This window comes from Caretta caretta, chromosome 1 (assembly GCF_965140235.1).
Source record: "Caretta caretta isolate rCarCar2 chromosome 1, rCarCar1.hap1, whole genome shotgun sequence".
Taxonomy (NCBI): Eukaryota; Metazoa; Chordata; order Testudines; family Cheloniidae; genus Caretta; species Caretta caretta.
The window spans coordinates 290,138,801-290,162,456 of NC_134206.1; the positions used below are offsets into that span (position 1 = coordinate 290,138,801).

At 41.9% G+C, this 23,656-nt stretch overlaps 1 protein-coding gene across 10 annotated transcripts in view; it reads left to right on the forward strand.

Annotated features, from left to right (window-relative positions):
- The window catches only part of GRIP1 (glutamate receptor interacting protein 1), a 560,288-nt gene that overhangs the window by 187,506 nt on the left and 349,126 nt on the right, over window positions 1–23,656 (forward strand). For 3 of the 10 annotated variants that reach the window (XM_048835826.2, XM_048835830.2, XM_048835831.2), the window contains exon 1: window positions 15,283–15,597. The exons of 2 other annotated variants lie outside the window; for them this stretch is intronic. In XM_048835826.2, the coding sequence (XP_048691783.1) occupies window positions 15,465–15,597 (133 nt within the window). In that variant the 5' untranslated portion in view covers window positions 15,283–15,464. Of the gene's footprint in view, window positions 1–15,279; window positions 15,598–23,656 lie in introns of those variants that run through there. 5 more of the 10 variants (XM_048835824.2, XM_048835825.2, XM_048835829.2 and 2 more) reach the window with 4 other exon arrangements.

The window sequence follows — 23,656 nt, forward strand, 5'->3', positions numbered from 1 at the left end:
AGGTACATTCAGATATTTAAAAAAGAAAGGAAAGATTGGGATTTGGGAGTGGATGAGATGGGTTAACCTGCCTCAACTGTATTCTTTATTACTCATTTTGTTGGTCTATGCCTCTGGGGCAGGAGATTGTAGACAGATTACCTAATTTGGATAAATATTAACATATTTTTAGTCACAAATGCACTCGGTCATAATAGTGTGTTTGCTTGCACTTCTCTTTTTTGATCATTGAACAGAAATTGCTTGTTTGAGTTCCACAACAGTAAAATCCTTCTGTTCATCAGCAGTTTATGACTCTACAGGTTGCATTTTGCCTTCAGGATCTAGAGAGCTTTTTCCAGTGCTTTAGTTTCTGATTGTTGGCTTCCCTGTCTTGTGGTCAGACTCCTCACCTTTACCTATCCTCTATCCCTTTTAGCCATTCCTTCATTATTTTTAAACAAATGACAAAGGCCTCTTGTCACAGCACGTATTCCTCTCTGTGGTTAACCACGCAGTGTAATTTGGTGGATGTTTTCCATAGAAGGACATATCAATTAGATTTTCACTGCTGTCAGGTAATTACTGTTATTGTTAGTAAACATTAAGCAGGATTATATTGCATCTGAGGTGCACATGATGCTTTAAAAAAGAATAGAGACATGGGCCTTGTGCAGAAGAGTTTATAATCTGGTCTTGATATGATACAGAGAGTCGACATCAGACAATGGGGAGGCGGGGAAGAAGGGTTACATCAAATAACATCTGGAAGGTATTTGTGCAACACATTATGCTAGCTCTCTTCATTTTAAAATTATTCTAGATTTTATATGGGAGAGGTGAGGTGAGAGACTATGGAAGTAGTGGCCTGGATCCTGCAGTGAGTTTCATGTGGGCAGACCCCAACACCCAGTTGGTGTTTATTGCACGATCAGGGCATAGAACAGGATCAGGGAGGACATTGGTTTATTGGGCAGGAAATGCTTGTGGTAGAAAGATACACAGGATGACTAAGTGAATGCATCCATCTACTACTTTTCCATAACCATTTCTGCTATTTCCACAAAGAAAAAAATTCTTTAAAAGCCAGCTAATGTTGCATAAGAGGAACAGTATCCTACACAAACCTTTAAAAGGAAAGAAATGTCCAATTAAGGTATTCTTCTGTAACATACTTTAACATACACACACCACATTTGTCAATTTCACTTAAACTTTATTCAGCTAAATCCCTGTCACCTTCCAGATATAAAGTAACACAATGCACATGCCCTCAGGATTATGGTATGATGCAAAACCTTAATTCTGACCTCAACATCATCAATTTACATATCTGTTAGGCATTCATGTGCCAGTGAAATGTCTAATGCATTTTTTCCCTTTCTTCTTCCTTGCTTCCCACCTTCATGTTGAACTTCAACTTTGTTTTGGTGTTTTTATTTTTAATTAAGTGGGGGAAAAACAATTTTTCAAGAAAAGGGCTAAAAGATTTGTTGGAAATGGAAGTTCATAGTTCAAATGAGGGACATATTTACTTCTGTATGAACTTAGAAGTTGGTACAATGTACACTTTATGTGCAAAAGGGGTACAAAATTGAGTGAGACATACCAAGAAAGATTTCAGAAGTGTTCTTTTTGACCATTTATTTCTTTTCCCAGAAACACTTGCCAGGGATCAAAATACCCTCAATTCAGACCCCTCAAAGAGTATTTTTCACTTTTAGGGTTTTTTTTAAATAAAAGCAATCTACTGTTTCAGCTCTAGAGAATTTCTAAAGTCCTGTCAGAGACAAAACCTAGTTAATTCTTAACAGTAGAGCCACTGTCAGTAAACTCGAAACACTAAGCAAATCCAGACTTTTCTGGTGTTTATCATGGCAATGGGTGTCTCTGTGGTAGTGTCAGGTTAGATTCTGTTTATCCACTTTTGTGTGTTTCAGCTATTAGTGTCAGGAATCAGGCCCTGTAGCTGAACCTGCTCAGTCGCCTGATGGCCTAATGAGCAAAGCTGGGGCACATCAGCCAGGCAGGCTAAAAGACCGCCCCACCTATTGCCTGAGGAAGCTAGCTAGCTTGTTTTTAAGCCCAGCAGTAGCTCTCTGGCTGCTCAAGACACAGACTGATGGATTCTGTCTCCCTGTGCTTGCCTTGCTTCTGTCCTGCTCCCACCTAATCCTTGCACTGGATCTTGTTCCAGTCCTAGAATCATGGAAGGGACCTCAGGAGGTCATCTAGACCAACCCCCTGCTGAAAGCAGGACCAGTCCCCAATTTTTGCCCCAAATGGCCCCCCTCAAGGATTGAACTCACAACCCTGGGTTTAACAGGCCAATGCTCAAACCACTGAGCTATCCCCCCCGCCTTGCTCCTGCACAGGAACCACTGTTGCTCCTGCCTTCCCCAACTCCAGGTAATCCAGTTCTGACCCTTTGCACTGATTCCTCCCTCTGCCTTGATCTGTAGCTCTGGCATTTGGACAGACTTCGATTCTGACCTTTGGCTCCAATTCCTCAGTCTGACCCTCTCTTGACCCTGGGCTCTGGCATTGAGACTATGACTCTTGTTCTGACTCCTGCTCCACCCACTAGGCTGGACCACCCGCGACCTGGTCTTGAGACAGTTCATCTAGCAGGTACAGAAAAAACAGATAAAGGGATAGAATAGGGGTTGCCAGCCTGAGCCTGAGAAGGAGCCAGAATTTACCAATGTACACTGCCAAAGAGCCACAGTAATACATCAGCAGCTCCCACTCACAGCACCTCCTGCCCACCGGCAGCCACGCCAATCAATGCCTCCCCCTTCCTCCCCGCACCTCCCGATCAGCTGTTTCATAGCATGCAGGAGGCTCTGGGGGAAAGGGGGGGAGCGAGGGCATGGCAGGCTGAGGGGAGGGGACGGGAAGGGGTGGAGTGGGGGCAGGGCCTGTGGCAGAGAGAGGGGGTTGAGCAGTGAGCACCCCCCGGCACGTTGGAAAGTTGGAGCCTGTAGCTCCAGCCCCGGCGTCGGTGCCTATACAAGGAGCCGCATATTCACTTCTGAAGAGCCGCAAGTGGCTCCAGAGCCACAGGTTGGCCACCCCGGGATAGAATGTATAAATTGTATTTCCACTGAAACTTTTTTAAATGGAGAAAAAAAAAAGGCTTAGAATTCTTTTCCCTCAGAACATACATTTTTCACCAATTCTAGTTGACAGTGACCCTTTTAAATAGGGTTATGAAGATTTCACAGCAGTTTGCAGCACATCTACGAGCTATGTATAGGCTCACTTGCTCTTGCGTGCTCTTTCTCTCTCTCTCACAAAATTAACCAGTATTTTTGTGAGTTAATCCCTTCTCCACTACCTTTCCTCATTCCACAGCATTAGCATTGGTCATACGCTGATTTGTGAGTGTGTATTTGTTTGCTAGAAAGCTTGCAGAGAGCAAAAGCAATCAGGAATGCTAACATTTATGAATAACTCGGAGTATATGTTGGAAGTGCTTGCACAGCGATTTTGAAAAACTGGTTATTTGCACAATAGATCTGTCAAATAATTATGAATGGTTATGGATAATTTATTAACAGAAAAGGTTTATAAAGTTTGTATCCTCTAATCAGGAAACAGAAACAAACAACAGTGTGTGACTTTGAGTGAATAATTAATAGTAAATACTTAAAGTGACCAGTCATGAACTGAAGTAAAGTAGGCTAAAATTGGCACAAAATACTTGCTGAAAGGTCCATAGGCTGCAGAGCTGGAGAGGCAGTGGCCCGACCATGTTTAGGCATTGGGCCCCTACTAAATCAGTATGGCTAATGCCAGAGTGGTCTGGTGCACTGCTCCTGTGGCGCAGACGGAATGCCACTAAAATTTGGCCCAGCCACCCCTCTGTCCAGATGGAGGTGTGGTTGAGCCAAATGGTGGGCTGACCAGATGCATGAGGAGTCTGTTTCTGGAGTGCAGGGGAGTCCACCGATTGCTTGATTCCTGGCAGCCCCGGCTTATGCACTGTAGAGGTAAGAGAGGGGGGAGACTCCCTGGCATGGGAGACCCAGGGTCCCAACGGGAGGGAAGAGGAGGGGAGAAGTAAGGACTGGAATGGGGTCTCTGCTGGGTGATGAGGTGGATGGGGACTGGAATTTTCTCCTTCTTTTCCCCCCACAAGAATGTCTGAATTGGTGCCATTGCTAGGGAAGCTGTAGCATAGAGGAGGCTCTTCCTGTAATACTGCTTAGGCCATTAAGGACTTCGAAGGTGAGGACCGACCAGGATCTTGAAGTTGATCTAATATTGAATGATAGGGTAGGTTAATATAATATTTCAAATAGTCAACACTTTTATGATGGTCTCAGCAGGCAAATGTTGGAAGAAGATTGAACCTGTATTCAGAAGCCTGCTTCAGATGGACTGGTTCTAGAGGCTATTAGCTCAGGGTACGTGATCACCCACAGTCTCTCCTGAGAATATGTAATTCCACATCTGCAACTGAGAAACTAGAATGTCAGGAAAGACAAGGCTCTTACAGGGAAACAACTTCTGGAAATCAGGATGTCTGTGATTTTTGGTCTCGGCATTGAAAAACTGTAGATTATCAGATGTTCATCCCACAATTGCAAGAGGGCTGGAAAAGATAAGCCCTCCCCTCCTGTCTCTTGGATCTCTGCAATACATTTAAGTTTTTCACATGGAAAATCTATGCTGTAACTCAAGAGATTTGTACTTTGGAGATTTTCTGTGTTCAGTCGAATTCCAGAAACCATTTAAATGCAGCTTTATTTTTGTCCCAAGAGGGGTAATATTAAGCAGGACTCTTGTGCCAACTTGTTGCATTCTCTTGCTTGTGTGTTCTCCAGTCAGAACTCAGTGAGGCAAACCCAGTGTTCCCTCTCAATAGCAGAAATGTTATATACTGGCTTGATCAGGTATGTGGAGCTCACCTGTTTAAAGCTTTGACTTTTTTTGCTGTGAACTATATACTGTAGGTGAGGAGTGAAGCATTATGCAGGTCTGCTTCTCTCCCTTGCGTCCTGATGGTCTCAAGGTCCACGTCTTTAAGCCCAATGAGGTGTCAACCTCTCTTAAATGCATAATATCTTAATGCCATGCCTATTTTATTATGGACAGAAATACCAATCTAACCCTCCTCCCATTCTTTCCCCAAATACCTTTTTAAAAGTGGATTTATGCTTTAGTAAACAAGTCTATCATTCATGAAATGTTATATACATTATTACACTTCTAATGAACTTTCATCAGGAATGTTTAACTCTAAAAAAAAATAGGTAGAGCTCGGTGACGAGTTTCTCTCCTGGGCATCTATAAACTTTCTTTATGCTAGTCAGATCAAGGTTCTACAGGCTGTTTTCTGGTATCTAACTTGTCAAGCCGGTTCATTCTCATTCACTCACTATGAAATGTGAGACTTTACAGAACAGTTTTCCTCTGGGCATCTATGAATATATTGATTTTATTATACCACATTCCATTCAGAACCAAATATTTGCTTATGCTTCCGTGAGTGGTGAACAATAATTGTATGCAAACAGGGGTGTTAAATGTAGAGCTTTTACTGATAGTAACAACTAATATTTGCTATGGCTACCACAGATGGGGAGGTGAAGCTTATACATCTTAACCCATATTTTGAAGCAGTAGCATTCTCTGATCCTGATTATATGGATCTCATGCTACATATCTGCAGAGGTCTTAATTCAGCTCTCTCAAGAGCATAGTATCTTAATGTCATGTTTACTTTATTGTTGTCATGAAGCCTTTGGCCAGCAGGTCACTGATTTGAATCAGGCCCAGGTTTGATATTATCTGAAAGGTATCACTGTGTGGGTCTTGGTAACCTATATGAAATGAGTTAATTGTCAGAGCAGACATATATCTACATTACGAAATGCTGTCATCACCAGAGTTTCATAAGGGCCAAAAATTGAATTGTGAACTGTATTGTATTCATGGAAATTACAGTTAACATCTAAACAACTAAATGCCTGAACTTTCATGGCTTCCCCCCACCCCAAGCTAATCAAAGACACTACTTCTAATCAGGACCAAGAGAGTACAACACATGTAAAGATTTTTGGCTAAGTCTTTTGGAAATGTGATCATCCAAAAAGCCTGACTTGTCTACATTACAACTTCCAGCTGTGGCTTTGCACCTGTTGGGAATTATGGGTCCAAAAATTCTAGTGTCAACACAGCCCAGAGTGTATGCCACATTTAACCTGTCACATCTTACTCAGAATTACACTTTCAAAAACGAAGTCATTTAGGAGCTAATGTCAATGGGACTTAGACTTCTAAGTCACTGTGGCACTTTTGAAAATTTTACCTCAGTCCTTTTTTTTTCTAGCTAAAACTCTAGAAGGATTTTATGTGGGGATTATAAAAACCCCATGGTGCCAAAACTTTGAAAAGAGTTCCCGGTGTTGTCGGTGAGAAATGAAATATTCCCAAGAGTGGGCTACAGATTGGTGGATAGATATGGAAAAAGAAATGACAATTTTTCACTTTAGGATGCTGTATTTGTAACATTTGATTCAAGATGCAGTACTTATTCATTTGAAAATGGGATGGTAATAACATTTACTTCACAGGTATATTCTGAGTCTTAATATTTGTAAAACACATTGAAGACATTAAAAACATTAAATATAGTATGGGCTATGTATTAAATATATATTTCATATGCTATGTATCAAATATATATTTCATATGCAAAGCTTCCTTTGAGGTTTTTAAGGTCAGGCTTGACAAAGCCCTAGCTGGGATGATTTAGTTGTGGATTAGGTCCTGCTTTGAGCAGGGGGTTGGACTAGATGACCTCCTGAGGTCCCTTCCAACCCTGATATTCTATGATTTTATGGTTCTAATATATTGCTAAAGTTACACAGTGAAGCACTCAGTAGTCAGGAATTGTTACAGAACTTTTAGCTCTACCCCCTTTGTGCCTATATGTTTTGAAATAGTCTTCATTTTGTAATATTTCTCAAATAATGCAATTCCCCCTCAAATGTACAGGCATAGGTGAAGCATCTCATGTTTATTTTACATATTTAAAATAACTTCATTTCACATTGGTCCAGTATATATTTTATTAGATAATTTTTAATATTATTTTCTGTTCTTTAAGGAGGTTCTCAATCTTTTCCATTACAGGACTTTCTCCCCCCTGTCATCTAGCTGAGATGTCATCCCATTTAGCCTATGAGAAGAACAAAGTGGTCATGACCCCTTGTTGCTTTTTGCAGCCCACCTGGAGGTTATGACGCACAGGCTGAGACTCCCATAACTCTGAACTGTTGTATTTGGCAGTAACTGTTAATAGCTCCATAGTTAAAGCTCTGGTGAGACTTGCAGTTATAACTTGGGGGGTAGAAGTTAGATACAAAAATTGGTATGTATCTCTAACGATATTACACCACTGCCTCTAAATATACAGTTTTCTGGAAAGTTAGAAATAACAGTAAATCTGTTCAGTGGTTTAAAAATAACAGCTGTGTGAAATTGGAGGGCTGGTAACTTACATCATTTTTGGATTGCTGTAGCTTGGTTTTAATACTTGAAGCTTTAGCTGTGTGGAAGTCCCCCACAAAAAACATACATGGTCTAGTAAAAAATAATTAAAATAAGGATACTGGCAATATTAGTCATTGCTATTGGTATTTATACAAAGGGGAACAGATGAATAAAGTACTTGTCAGCAAATCAACTAGCTCTTTGGCTAGAGTCCACTGGAAAGCCCTATTTATGCACCTTAGATATGAATAGTTGTTGTAGTGATACACTAAGGTGTATCCGTAGGGCCCTACCAAATTCATGGCCATGAAAAACATGTCACGGACCATGAAATCTGACTATTATAGGGGAGACCAGATTTTACAGAGTTGGGCGGCCGGAGAGCAGCAGCTGCTGGGCGGGAGCTCAGGTCTGAAAGCAGCGCTGTGGACAACAGCAGCATAGAAGTGAGGTGGCAGGGTATGGGGGTGGGAGGGTTTGGTCACTTTTTGGGGAAGGCAGGACTAGCCTTACAGGTGGGCGAGTGGGCAACCGCCCAGGGCCTCATACTCGGGCGTGGGGGGGAGGGAGAGCGCTGTGGTCACTCACCTCCCTCCCCCCGCAAGGTCACTTTAACTCCCAAGCGCCAGGCTCCAGGTGCTAGTCCTGAACAGGCTGAGCAGGGACAGGACTTCCTCTTCCTCTACATGAGCCACTCCCAAGGTCAGGTTAGACCCATCTCCAGGAACCTCCCCTGGCTGCAGGAAACATAGCGGCTGCTGTCTGGGAGTCCAGCTCTGAAGACAGTGTGGCCTCCACAGCAGTGCAGAAGTGAGTGTGGCATGGCATGATGTGGTATTTCTACCCTTACTTTTGAGCTGCTGCTGGTGGTGGCGGTGCCTTCAGAGCTGGGTACCTGACCAGCAGCTGCCCTCCAGCTGCCCGGCTCTGAAGACAGCAGCACAGAATAAGGGTGGCAATACCGCGACCCCTCTACAATAGCCTTGCGACCCCCCATGACCCTATTTTGGGTTGGTACCACCCACAGTTACAATAGTGTGAAATTTCAGATTTAAAGATCTGAAACCATGAAATTTATGATTTTTAAAATCTTGTGACTGTGAAATTGACCAAAATGGGCACTACGTATCAGGGTATGGGCTCTCTCCTGCCCATCTTAGAAATTGCACAGGTACCTGCCCTCAATCTTCTCATGCCTTACAAGGAATGCAAAAACCTCTTCCCAGCTGGTGGTCTCCCTCTCAATTTTCAGGGATGTATTTTAGTATATTTTTTTCACTACCTTGCTAAGTTAGCCATACACTTGTGCACAATGAACCCTTTCTTAGCTATGTGCTTTACAAGCTTTGTGAGGAAAAAATCTACTGTGGAAGCTCAGTATGCAGTTTTCAAAAGCTCAAAACTTCAAGTAAAACCAGTTTTCTTTAGAAAATCGGCAGGCAGTTGGTGTGCTAGAACTGTGCTTATTACACGATTCAGTGGTGGTGTAGCTGTGTAAGTCCCAAAGTATTAAACACGGTGGGTGAGGTAATATCTTTTCTTGGATCAACTGCTGTTGGTGACAGAGAAAAGCTTTTGGGCTACCCTGAGCTCTTCTTCAGGTCTGGGAAAGTTCTACGGACCTAAATCAGTACAACTGCATCACTCAGGGGGGTTAAAAACCCACACTCCTGAGTGACCTCGTTATAGCAACCTAACCCTCTTGTAGACAGCGCTACGTTGACTCGGGAGCGCTTCTCCCGCTGACATAGCTACCACCTCTCGGAGAGGTGGATTAACTATGTGAATGGGTGAATCCTCTTCACTAAAGCACTGTATGGGAACTGTAGCACTTTACAGGAACACAAACATTTAAGAGTGTCACAGCTAAATACAGGTTTCAGAGTAGCAGCCGTGTTAGTCTGTATTCACAAAAAGAAAAGGAGTACTAGTGGCACCTTAGAGACTAACCAATTTATTTGAGCGTAAGCTTTCTTGAGCTACAGCTCACTTCATCGGATGCATTCAGGGGAAAACCACAGCTAAATACAAGATCAAACAGATAGTTTAGCATAAGCAGTTAGCACATATTTTAAGGTTTCAGAGGAACAGCCGTGTTAGTCTGTATTCGCAAAAAGAAAAGGAGTACTTGTGGCACCTTAGAGACTAACCAATTTATTTGAGCATGAGCTTTCGTGAGCCACAGAGCTTTCGTGAGCTGTGGCTCACGAAAGCTCATGCTCAAATAAATTGGTTAGTCTCTAAGGTGCCACAAGTACTCCTTTTCTTTTTGCACATATTTTAAGGGACCATTCAAGGTGAAGTGGCCCGTTAACACTGCTGTAGTCACAGGACAAAAAGGGAGGCTAGTGGGTTACAGAGTGTTGAAATAAGTCATAAATGCAGTGTCTTGATTAAGACCCTGATTTTTAGTGTTTGGCAAAGCGATGAATTTAAGCTCCCAGCTCATCTTTTGAAAATGTTTAGGTTTCCTTTGAGGATGAGGCCTGATAGAACAGATATAGTGATTGCTTTGTGAAAAGTGCTCACCCAGAGGTGATAGGGTGTTTTTCTCTTTTAACATTTTCCTGTGTGAATTCATTTGAGAGCTTAGTGACTGGTTTCACACACACAGTTGTTGTGGAGGCATTCAGTGCACTGGATGAGGTACACCACATATTGTGATAGGCATGTGTAGAACCCATCATAGGCGCTTATTCTGTGGGTGCTGAGCACCCATTGGCAGCCCCCCTACCAGAACGTCCCCAGTGCCTCCTGCCCACTGGTGGGCCCTACAGATCAGTGCCTCCCCCTCCCTCCCAGCGCCTACTGCCTGCTGCGGATCAGCTGTTTCATGGTGTCAGGAGGCGCTGAGGGGAAGAGCGAGGGTGCAGTGTGCTCAGGAGATGGGGCGGGAAACTGGGAAGGGATGGCGGCAGAAAGAGGCAGGGCGGAGTGGGGGTGGGAAGAAGCAGGGTGGGGGTGGGGCCTGGGAGAAGAAGCAGGGTGGGGGCAGGGCCTGGGTGGAGCTAGGGGGAGCACACCCCGCAGATAAGAAACTTGGCGCTTGTAGGACCTATGGATCTTGAAAGGTGTGTTACGAGGGTGTTGATCATTGTAGCAGTGGAGATATGTCCGCAGGTTTTGGATCTTTGTTCTGACAGGGGTTGGTGCTACTTTGAGTAGGTGTGTTCTGGTTAAGGTTGCCAGGTATCTGGTTTTTGACCAGAACACCCAATCGAGAAGGGACCCTGGCAGCTATGGTCAGCACTGCTAACTGGACCATTAAAAGTCTGGTTGGCGGCGCTGCGGGTCTAAGGCAAGCTAGTCCCTAGCTGTCCTGGCACCATGCTGAACCCTGGAAGCAGCCAGCAGGTCGGACTCCTAGACGGGGGGCCATGGGGCTCCACGTGCTGTCTCCACCCTGAGCATTGGCTCCACACTCCCATTGGCCGGGAATCGTGGCCAGTGGGAGCTGGGGGTCGGTGCCTGTGTGTGAGAGCAGTGTGCAGAACCTCCTGGCCCTCACACCTAGGAACTGGACCTGATGGCCATTTCCGGGGCGCAGTGCAGAGCCATTAGTCCCGCTGCACCACTGACCAGGAGCCGCCCAAGGTAAGCCTGAGCTCCAGCCCCCAGGCCTGAGCCCCCCACAAACATGGAGCCCCCTAACCCCAGGCCCACTCCAGAACCTGCACCCAGCCAGAGCTCTCACGCCCCTGCACCCCAACCCCCTGCCCCAGCCCAGGGCACCCTCCCACACCCTGAACCCCTCATCTCCAGGCCCACTCCAGAGCCTTCACCCCCAGTTAGATCCGTCACCCCCTCTTGCACCCTAACCCCCTGCCCCAGGCCAGTGAAAGTGAGTGAGGGTGGGGGAGAGTGAGCCACCAAAGGAGGAGGAATGCAGGGACTGGGGGGCGGGGCCTCATGGAAGAGGCGGGACTAGGGTGTTCGGTTTTGTGCAATTATAAAGTTGGCAACCCTAGTTCTGGTCTGTGGGAAGCTTGCTTCTGATGATGAGTTTGGAGAGGTTGGGGGGTTGTTTGAAGGCCAGAAGCCGGGGTTCAGGAAAGATTTCTTTTAAGATTGGGTCCCCATGGAATATGGGCTGTAGTTTGATGATATGGGTCTCTGTGTGGGATGGTAGATGACAGCTCAGGGTGTGCTGTTGGAGGGGTTTATTTCTGTATTGAAGCTGGTTCTCTTTGGGTATTTGGATGTCCCATTCCATGATGTGATCTACTTCTCTGGTGCAGTGTCCTTGTTTTAGTGAGGGCGGTTTTGAGTGTGTTAAGGTGCATATCCTGGAATTTTCCCTTGGAGCATATTTTGTGGCTTCTGAGTGATGGGCTGTAGATAACAGATTCCTTAGTGTATTGGGATGGTTACTGGATCTATGGAGGTAGGCATGATGATGCCAACTTCTTCATGGGCCACCTTGAGGAAGGATTTCTGTACAAACACACCATGAAACCAATGATATACCTGAGATACATCAAAGATATTTTCATCTTCTGGCAAGACCACTTAAACTCCCTCAGATTTCCACCACAAATTCAACAACTATAGCCCATTCATTGAACTCTCTCTGGAACACTCCCACACTAGCATCTACTTTCTGGACACCATGATCAGTTTCACTAGTGGAATCCTACCGACAGCCCTATCCAAGAAATCCACAGATCCCCACATCTACCTTCATAGATCTAGTTACCATCCCAAATGCACCAAGAAATCTGTTCTCTAAAGCCAGCCACTTTGTCTCGCTTATTACACTAGTCATGATTGTTTTGTTGTTACCTTGTCTCCTCATATTTGTTTTCTCAATCTGTTATCTCTAGTCATGGGATTGACTTCAAGCTCTTTAGGGGTAGACTGTCCATGGGTGTACAGTGCCTAGGACAATGGGACCCTCATCCCAGAGTGAGGCTCACTGTTACAACAGAACTAATAATAATAATAAAGAGAGGCCCATTTCCTCAGTGAAGGCCATATCCATGCCAAATTTCAATTTTCATCCCTTAGCCACTCGTACAGTAGGGCAGTTAAAAAGTCTCAAAGTTTGTTTTATATTGGGGAAAGTTTTCTTCACCCTCTCATATTTAAAAATGGCTGAACCATTTTTACTTAGTTGCTTAAAAAAAAAATCACCTTTAGGTAGAGCCCGAGTCTGGAAAATTTCAGTCTAAAACAGGGGTGGGCAATAATTTTTGCAGGGGGGGCCACTCCATGAATTTTGGTAAATCATCATGGGCTGCAGATTTCTACTATATTAGTGGAGGGGGTGCAGGGTCTGGGAGGGAGTTTGGGTGCAGGAGGGAGCTCTTGGCTGGGGCAGGGGATTAGGGTGCAGAATGGGGTGTGGGGTCTGGGAGGAAGTTTGGGTGCAGGAGGGAGTTCTGACCTGGGGCAGAGGGTTGAGGTGCAGGAGGGGGTGTGAGATGCAGGCTCTGGCCGAGAGTGCTTACCACAGGTGGCTCCCGACCGGTGGTGCAGTAGGGCTCAGGAAGGCTGCCTGCGTGCTGTGGCCCCACGCCACTCCCAGAAGTGGCTGCGGCCGGCTGCTGCTGGCAAGTCTCTGCGTGCCACCTGGGGGGAGGGGAGCAGTAGGTCTCCGTGCGCTGCCTGCGCCCGCAAGCACTGCCCCTGCAGCTCCCATTGGCTGATTTCCAGCCAATGGGAGCTCTGAGGACGGTGCTGGGGGCAGGGGTAGTGCGCGGAGCTGCCTCCCCCCGCCCCTCACCTCCCCCGCCAGGGGCGTGCAGAGATACGCCAGCAGCAGCCGGCCACTTCTGGGAGCAGCGTGGGGCCATGGCAGGCAGGCAGTCCAGAGATCACAAGGGGACAGCCAAAGAGCCCGACGGGCCGGACAGAAATGTTAGATGGGCTGGATCCAGCCCGTGGGGCATATTTTGCCCACCCTTGGTCTAAAAGGTGAATGTTGTTAATATCTAATTGAAAAAGGGGCTGGGGAGAGAGTTATAGACTGGGAGCACGTAAGCAATAATAATAATAAGACTTAACTCTTCAGGGGGCTCTGCCTCTCCTGCTATAATACTCTAAATATTTGCATAAAAAGTGTCACAATTTTCATTTAATATGTTTTGTACTGTTTGGAAGCAGAATAGCAAAAAGAGAGAGTAACTAAAATTCTGGAGGGTGCCATGATCTGTTCATAAAAATGCCTATACGAAGTTTTATTACTTTTTAAAAAATCAGTCATGTTGTTTTCGATCATTTTATCACACAATCTCAGTGCTCAGGAATGTAACAAAAAGTAACTTCCATGTGAGAGCTGTGATACCTGGCTATGTCTGTACTACGAACTAAGGGTGTGATGATTCCCTAGCTTGTGTACAAATACTCCCAGTAGCTTGACAAGAGCTAGCATAAGTATAAAGAGTAGTGTAGCAGCAGTAGCATGCATGGGCAGTGGCAGCAAAGACATGGTTTAGCTGTGCCAAGTAGGTACCCTCTGATTTCAGGAGTGTTTGTACTGGGCAGGGTTCAGTTGCACCTCCGCTGCCCCGGCTATTGCAGCTACACTGCTACTGATACTCACGCTAGTTGTAATTGAACTACCATGAGTATATGTATGCAAGCAGGAGAATCACACCCCTAGCTCGGAGTATAGACATAACCTAAAATGAATTGAATTAGTGACTTGTTCATCAAGTAACTCTAGTGACCAGGCTTTCAAAGTAATCCTCTCGTAGAGTAAGGAGGAACAGGATATGTCGGGGTGGTACTTAAGTAGGTACAAGATAATTTGACTGATGTGATTAATTGCATTCCAAACAGGTGTCAGCAGACTGGAGGTTTCCTACTTGTACAAAGAGCTCACTCAGTTTACTGGGGTGGTGAGGTTAAAAAACAAACTGGTAAATGTTCAACTGATTGGATTTGAATGGACATTTGCTTTTGTTCCCTATTAAAGGAGGGGAATTTTGTCAAAAATGCTTGTGAAATTCCTGACTTATCTTAGAGAATGCTTGTGGAGTGCAGAAACAAGTAGTCAGAAGAATGTGGGCACCTTTTCAGGCTTTTTGCTAACAGAACAGTTCTGCTGCCTGGTTGGTTTGCTCTGGGTTATTTTTCAAGTTTTACAACTCAGCTAGGATTTTAGATGAGTACAGTATAGGGTAGGCAGTACGGTGTGGTCATGATATAGCTTTCTTTGTTTGCATTACTGTATAGCCGTGCTGGATCTATAAGGAGCTTGTCTGTGAAGTGCATTTTAATATTTAGATCAAACAATGATTGGAATACATGAATGCCCTGTGGGTAAACGTGTCATTTTTAAGCAGCTGACGAGCTTTCTCCCTGCTGCTCCAATTAACACATTCAGCATGCACTCTTATCGGTGAGTAGGCTATCTATATGGATTAAACCACTTTGTTGTTTATTCATCCACCATGTGAGGTATCGGAAATGGATCAGCACGGTTAACATTTTTAAAACAAATGAAATGAAATGAGGTCTTGAGCATGTGCCACAGTAAACATCAGGGTAGTTATTAACAGGCTACAGAAAACCTGTTTTGCCTTCAGATATGGTTGAGTCCATTGACTAACATGTATCCCCGCCCCCCAGCTCCTCTTCAAATGATGGAGACATAGGATAGTGAAATTCTAGTGCTGGGATTCCTCTTGCTGTCAGGCAGATCTTCTGAACTTTGTTCTGTTTTGTTTAAAGGCTGATTGTGATCAAACACTTCTCTTTATTTCCTTCTTTACCTTGATTGCAATTTTTCAACATAAAAACAATGGATTTGATAAAGGTCCTCTTAAAGGTAAAACAAAATGCTTTGTCATAATTGAAACTGTTGGTGTTTGTTTTTTTTTTTGTTTTTTTAATGGTATCAGAGTGGCTGTCAAAGGGTGCAGCTCTCCATCTATATTTGCTGTTCATTCATGCTCAATCAGCTTTTTGTGAAGCTTAGCTGCTAAGACCAGCAAAAGGTAAACTGGGCTGTTAACTGTGTGCTGGTGAAAGAGATGGAACGTTTCTTGGGCTTTGTGAAGCAGATAAGAAGATCGAGAAGAAGAAAAGGCAAAAAGTACCGACCTGAGGAGGATTACCATGAGGGCTATGAGGATGTCTATTATTATGCTTCAGAGCATTTTCGAAGTAAGCACTGTATAACCTAATGTTTTCCTGTTGTGATAAATATTCAATATTGTTTTTATTACAAAATGCTAACACTGGATAGATATCTACATGTGAGCCTCATGCAGGTATTACAAGCATTAGACTACTATTATTTATTTGTTTAAATTTTCTGGTAGGAAATTAGAAAGAAAAGCTATCTTAGCTTTCAAATCAAGCAGGGTCTGTAGCAGTGGTTAATATTTCAGGTGCAGTTAATTGATTCTTACTGTTGCAAGCCTTTTGTTAGACGACTTTGTGTTGTAAAGTGATATGATAGCCTTTTTAGAACACTTTTATATATAAATGTAACTACATTCATATTTCTACTACATGGCTTTTAAAAAATAATTGCTCCTGCATAAGTTCAAGTTGACGATTAATATTTGTTGATTGAAAGTCCTTTGTGTCTGAACTGTGCCCTGATCTTTACAGTAGAAAGTAACTCAAGTGGGCTTCTTTGCTGCTGTATGTTCAGAATTGCTTCAGGAATTAAGTAATCAGGGTTCCCCACCCCCCCTCAATTTGCTGTCAGACATCTGCAGTAGTAGCTATACGTCAAAATAGAATGGCTGTTTTTAAGACCCCTGCAAAATCTGTATTATAAACTGCAATGCACTTGAAAAATTCTCTCTACCTGTCAGTGTTCTGAGTTCCTGGTCGCTCTCTGACTTATCCCAATGGATTGGAAATGCCCAGAAATGCCTGAGGGGATAATGGGAAAGAAGCTACTCACAGACATCTGAGTTTATTATGCCATTCTCTAATGGAAGGTGTTGACAGTATAATCAGTCATGCACAAAAAATATTTTTAAATAGGGTTGCTATTCTTTTGACTTGTGATTTGGGAGCTTTTCTGCAAAGAGTTTGTATTCTGCCTTTTCCTGGCAACATAAAGGTTAAATGTACTCTTATGTGTATGTACCATTCATGTAGCTGTCAGCTTCTTTTCCATCACTTCCTCTTGTTTCTGTCTGAGTGAAGTGTAGTTTTTTCATAATATAATCTTTTTAGGGTTAAATGCTGAAAAAGTGGATTTTATGGAAATGCAAGTAGTAAACATGTCTTAGACATAGTTCTGATCAACTGCATCAAACTTTTTATGCTGGTCAAACAAGATGGCTCACTTTTGGGGATAGGTCTAATATTTGTTGAATATATGATGTGTATATTTTGTTTGGGGGTTTAATGGGGCCGTCCTTAGTAATATTCTCTGAGCTTTTTTTTATAAGTGCTTATTGTTATGCAAATTACATTAAAGTAATGTGGATGATTTATGTGCAACTGATTTGAGATCTGTTAAGCAAAGCACTTTCTTTTTTAAAAAGATTATCATGGCAAGGTACCATCTTACAATTGTAAGATGGTACCTTCTTACATCAGGAACATCAAATTTAAAACTACAAAACATTGTAGAATTTTAAAATGAAATAAGTTAATGAAAACATGCAACTTTTTTGCTTTCTTCAGCTTTATTCGTGTCACGCAAATCACATGGCTATATATCAAATTAGAAGTGTTAAGCTAGTGTTTCCCTAACAGATTGTAATAGAACATATTTTAACAAAAACAACCAAGCAAACCAACATCAAATGTATGTACCTATGATTTTATTAGCTTTTTTTAAAAAAAATTAGCATGAGACAACTGTGTGACTGGACCAAATGCTTAATAGTGAGTACTCCTTTCATTTTGACTCCCCTAATAGAATAAAATGATAAACATTTTTTCTACACACTTTAACTTGCCAAGCTCATGTACACAATAAATATTTTCAAGTGGATAGGTAGGCATGTTCTCTGCCACTTTCATCAGTGCTCATAATCCAGAGTTAAATAACCACCTAAAACATAATGCATAATTCTGCCGTTGGATGCACATGGGGCTTGCAACTTCAAACAGCTACTTAATAAAATGTATTACAAGATACTCAAACTCTAGAGATTTGACTATTCATCAGTCATCAAACACCAGCGTCTTTTATTAAGATATCTCATCGAATATAATTGCTTCTTAATGCTTCTTTTGTCTACTCTTTCAAGTAGGTTGTGTGTCACAGTTTTGGTGGATAGGTGTGATATTCACTTAAATTATGTTGTACAAAATGTCAAGGCATGCTCCTGCTGTTGCTAAAACTTTTGCTCTTTAACCTGCATTTCATGTAATTTATAAAATTAAATGTACATTCCATGTTTAAATATTACTTAACTATGCACCAGCAATTCACTGTTTACAGTGCAGGTTAAGAGGAATGACAAGCCTTTTAATAATGATTCCTCTGGCATTCCTTTATGTTTAGAAAATTCTTTGCATTGTTGAAATGATCTTCTAGTGTATTTACTGATACAAATGTCAACAGCTCAGAGCTAATGGAATCAAGGACCTGTTGTTCACTCAAATAGCTTAAGCATTTTTGGTATGCCCTCTTCCTCCCCTCTTCCCCCCAATAATATTATGTATTTGGATTTTTATGACCAAAGAAATGTAAACATTTTAATTCCATTTAAATTTACCTAGTGGAGCTGAGGATTCATTCAAACAGTCATTTCACATGTGCAGTAATATCTCTCATGTTCTTACTTGATGAAATGCAAAAACTGTATTAAAATAACTCCAGGATCAAACAGCCAAACAAAAAGCAAGAAAATCGAGTTAAAAATGGAATAGGCCTCTGGGGATTTTGGATAAAAGTTGACCTTATTCTGTCCTTAACTTCCCCTTTTGTGCCTGGTATTGTAGCTCAAGCTAGATGGTATATAGCATAGCCACTCTTCTGAAGCCCTCTTCGTGGAAAATTAGATGAGCTATACTGCTTTGGCACAATAGGGTGAACGAAGGGTAGTAATAGCGAAAGCTCTCCTGGTAAAAGGATGGTCCCAACTTTGAATTTCCCCCTTTTTATCAAGTTTTTACTACAGCTCTATTTAATTTCATTTCCTTTAAGCTTTATTCATAAACGGCTAGCCTTATTTTGAGATGCCGCATCAGCTACATTATTTTTATTGAGATTCTCTGACTTCACAGTGTTACATACTATTAGTATTGCTGAGTGGTATTCTTGTTACACACATTCATAATGATATTGCAGGTGTCACATTCATTTAAATGAGATGTAACATGACAATAATGGATAATGAAATTACTGCCCTACGTACTCAGAAAACTTGGTGATTATTACATAAGATGCCTGAGCAAGTGTTATATTCATCTTGTGCACCATTAAAACGCCACCACTCAACTTGTTCCTTTTAATGAAGCTTTGCATAATAAAAATACTTATTACATTATCTAGACTGCTTCTGAACAGTAAGAATGTTACATAGTAGAGCTTCTTGGAACATTTTTGACATTGAAATACATTGTTTTGCCAAAACCAAAACCTTTCACAAAGACATATTGGTTTGATGAAATTTCTGATGGGAAGATTTCTGAGTTCCAAGGTGCTCTATTCACTTCTGACCAGAGAGGTGTAGACACTAATCAGGAACTTAATCTTTCCAATCTGAAAATGGAGGGTTCCACACCTTTCCGTTTTGTAAAAAAAATACAAAAGGTTTTATTTTCATTCCAATGCAGAATGAAAATAACGTAAGAACTGCCATACTGGATCAGAACAATGGTCCATCTAGCCCAGTATCCTGTCTTCCGACCGTGGCCAATGCCAGGTGCATCAGAGGGAATGAACAGAACAGGTAATCATGAAGTGATCCATCCTCTGTCTCCCATTCCCAACTTCTGGCAAACCATAAGCTGGGGACACTTCAGAGCATAATTTTTCATTCCTGCCCATCTGGCTAATAGCCACTGATGGATTTATGCTCCATGAATTTATCTAGTCCTTTTTTGAACCCTGTGATAGTCTTGGCCTTCACAGCATCCTCTGGTAAGGAGTTCCACAGGTTGACTGTGCGTTGTGTGAAAAAATACTTCCTTTTGTTTGGTTTAAGTATCTTGAGTAGTTTTGTATCATCTGCAAATTTTGTCACCTCACTGTTTACCCCTTAATGGAGTTGGCATGCTCTAACCTTCTCTGTTACATAGTCAATACGGAGGCACCATTTTGTTTTACTTTTTTTTTTAAAAATAGCTACTCAAAATCCTGAATGATCCATGATTTTTGCCTCTGTTAACCAGCAAGTTTCAACAGATTACAGTTTGAAATGGCTGATAATAAATTGTGAAACATAAAACTTTTACAGAGTATTTGTATTTGTCGTAACAATGCCCTAGTGGCATTTGCAATATAAAAGGATCACAATTTGTTTTCTGAACTGGGCTGTGACTTTCATTGCAGATGGGTTATGGGATGCTATTTATTGTTTGTATGCTCAGTACTCAGGACAGGGTAATACCAGAAGTGAGTATATAACTAGCCTATGCTACAGTTTTGTTAGCCTCCAAAAAGCATCTGCTGGTGGCCATGATATTAGGTCTTTGTGGAGATGATGGTTTTAAAGGGCGGGAATTTTAGAAGAATATCACATCCTTATCTCAGATGCAGAGGAAACTACTACAGGATATACAATAAACAGTTAGTAAAAATTATGTGGCATTATTGCATGGTGCACTTTTAGAGCTAAAGTACTTTGAAAAGTACGTAGGCATGTGCTTAGCTATTTCTCAATGTAAACTCAAAAGGCTCTAGTTTATAGAAAGTAAATGTATAACTATAAGGTCTCATTTTAAGACAAAAGACGTTGTGTGCATGTTTTGTTATATTTTGTTTTGTCTCAATTCTTGCACATGTCCAGAGTATAAAATTTACATTTATTAAAGATTAGGCCACTGGATTACCAGAAATCTCACAGCATAGCATGTATAATTATATAAAGATATGTAATATTTCTTTTGATGCCTTAATACTGTTTTTTGGAACAATAAAATATTTTAGAGAGACCCTTTGGTCATCCCCCCCCCCCCCCAAAGCCATTTTTAAGTGATAGAGCAGAAATGATAATGGATTGTTTGCTATGTCAGTGATTTAACCAATTTACATATTTTTGCCTCATTAGTACAAATCCATATAAGTAATTTTACTCACATGAGTACGGTCAATAGAATTATTTGAGTGGGTAAAGTTACACACACATCTGTTTGCAGGATCAGGAACTTATTTGGTAGAAAATGTCACATCCAAGTGGCAATCTGTAGGTCAAATTTTAGCCTGCTGTCGCTTGTAACGGTTAAGATATTTAACACCGAAAGTTAAGAATTCTAAATGAGTAGTATAAACATATTATGTAAAGATTTTGTTGTATATACTTAATAGCGACTATTAAAATTTAAATTATTTGGTAGTTTCAGAATATCATTCAATATTCAAAAACACCAAAGAACATCAAATAGGTGTGTGGGGGAAATTGCTAATGTACAGAATGGTCATACATGAGTTTTTGTGCTTAAAGATAAGTATGTGCTTAAGTGCTATGCTAAATCCATGTCTAGCTAAGCACTCACTTAGGGAACCATAAAAATGCTAATATTGCAACAGTTTGCCAAACCTGATGATCTGAAATGTACAGAATTAATTCAGAGGCAACTTGACTATTATGTGTACAAAAATTAATTGGATCAGTTAGATGTTTTCAAGCTGAAATCTGCCTAAAGCTGGCATCAGCTACTTGTAGCGGAAACTCAGGCCCCAGTTCTGAATTGGAGAACTCCCTCCAAGCCATGCTAGAGCAAATCTATGGTGAAAAAGAAGACCTAAAGGCCTTTCCAGGGGATATAGATGCAAAATGAATAAATTTGAGATTGAGTCAGAAGTAGCAGTTCTCAGGCTATCTGGAGGGCCACTTGGTGCTGACTGTTCTCCTTGTTTCCAACTGCTTCAGTGGGCTCTTTGTCTGGCAAAGAGGAGCTTGGACACCTCTAAAGGCACCTGGAAATGAGGACCCAGTTTAGCTGTCTTTACTAGCTACCGCTGCTACAAGAGCTGCTCTCAGAGTCAGCTGTGGGATGGTAGCCCCCAGATGGAGACAACTATTGAGGGGAGACGGGAATGAAGCAACAGGGAAGTATGTGCAGTGAGAGAAGAGCAGCCCTTGCCAACAACAAAACACGCATACAGTGAGACGAGGCGGAATTAATATTAAATAGGGTGACCATATTTCCCAAAGAGAAAACGAGACACCCCCAGCCACTTGCCTGAGGGCCCCACCCCCCATGCTCTTGCTGGTTGCTGGAACCCTGCTTCCTCCCCCCCACAAGGCTGTTGCCCCTCACTGGAACCCTGTGGGGGCCCCTGCATGCTGGAATGTTGTCTCCCCACCCCAGCCCTGCCTCCCTCCCCCCTTGCAAGGGGTTGACATCTTCGCTTGTCCACCACATGTTCCCCTGCACTACACCTGACCTTTTTAACAAAGGTGGGCATTTGTCCTGTTTGCTCTTGCCAGCTGATCAAGTTAGCAAGAGCAAATGCGAGAAATGCCTCTTTGGGGGCGGGGGGAGGGGGGGAGTCGGGACGGCTGAGACAGGGCTTAAAAAAGGGACTTTTCCGTCCAAAATGGGATGTATGGTCACCCTAATATTAAACTTGTGATAACCCCCTTGGAATGTACACTTTGGGAGGTCAGGGAGAGACCCTCTGCAGAAAAACTGCACAAGTTAAGGTAGTCTTCTCAGAGAATAATGTGCAAGACTATGGCTTGAACTCCTGCCACTAGGAAAATCTTATATGGAAATGTCTTTGCATTCCCTAACTTGACTTGCTTGAAAAATAACTTTGTGCTGATAATGCTAATCAGGTCAAATTGTAGACCAGACCTGTTATCAAAATAACTCTAACCCTAAACCTGTACTAAGGAAAGTGACAGGTTTCAGAGTAACAGCCGTGTTAGTTTGTATTCGCAAAAAGAAAAGGAGTGCTTGTGGCACCTTAGAGACTAACCAATTTATTTGAGCATAAGCTTTCGTGAGCTACAGCTCACTTCATCGGATGCGCACCCGATGAAGTGAGCTGTAGCTCACGAAAGCTTATGCTCAAATAAATTGGTTAGTCTCTAGGGTGCCACAAGTACTCCTTTTCTTTAGAGAAAATGACATACCTCAAGTTATGTGTTCTGATTTTTTAAAAAAATTCTTATTAGTTAAATCACATACTATTTGCTAATGACAAAGGTTAGTCAGCTTTCATCCACATAGGCAGTTATTTATCACCAATCTGTTTCTAAATGTTAGCAAATCCACACAAATATATATTAGTGCTGTCGATTAACTGCAGTTAACTCATGCAATTAACTCAAAAAATTAATTACAATTAATTGAAGTTTTAATTGCACTGTTAAATAATAGAATACTAATTGAAAGTTAAAATTTTTTGGATGTTTTTCTACATTTTCAAATATATTGATTTCAATTACAACACAGAATACAAAATATACACTGCTCATTTTACATTGTTGTTTTTGATTACAGATATTTGCACTGTAAAAATGATAAACAAAAGAAATAGTATTTTTCAGTTCACCTCATTTAACCAATTTACATATTTTTGCCTCATTAGTACAAATCCATATAAGTAATTTTACTCACATGAGTACGGTCAATAGAATTATTTGAGTGGGTAAAGTTACACACACATCTGTTTGCAGGATCAGGAACTGTATTACAATTTCTGTAATTACTGTATTACAATTTCTTTATCATGAAATGCAACTTACAAATGTAGATTTTTTTTTGTTACATAACTGCACTCAAAACCAAAACAATACAAAACTTTAGAGCCTACAAGTCCACTCAGTCCTACTTCTTATTCAACGAATTGCTAAGACAAACAAGTTTGTTTACATTTATGGGAGATAATGCTGCCCACTTTTTATTTACAATGTCACCAGAAAGTGAGAACAGGCATTCAGATGCGACTTTTGTAGTTGGCATTGCAAGGTATTTACATGCCAGATATGCTAAACATTCATATGCCCCTTCATGCTTCGGCTATAATTCCAGAGGACATGCTTCCATGCTGATGACACTCATTAAAAAATAATGCATTAATGAAATTTGTGACTGAACTCCTTGGGGGAGAACTGTATGTCTCCTG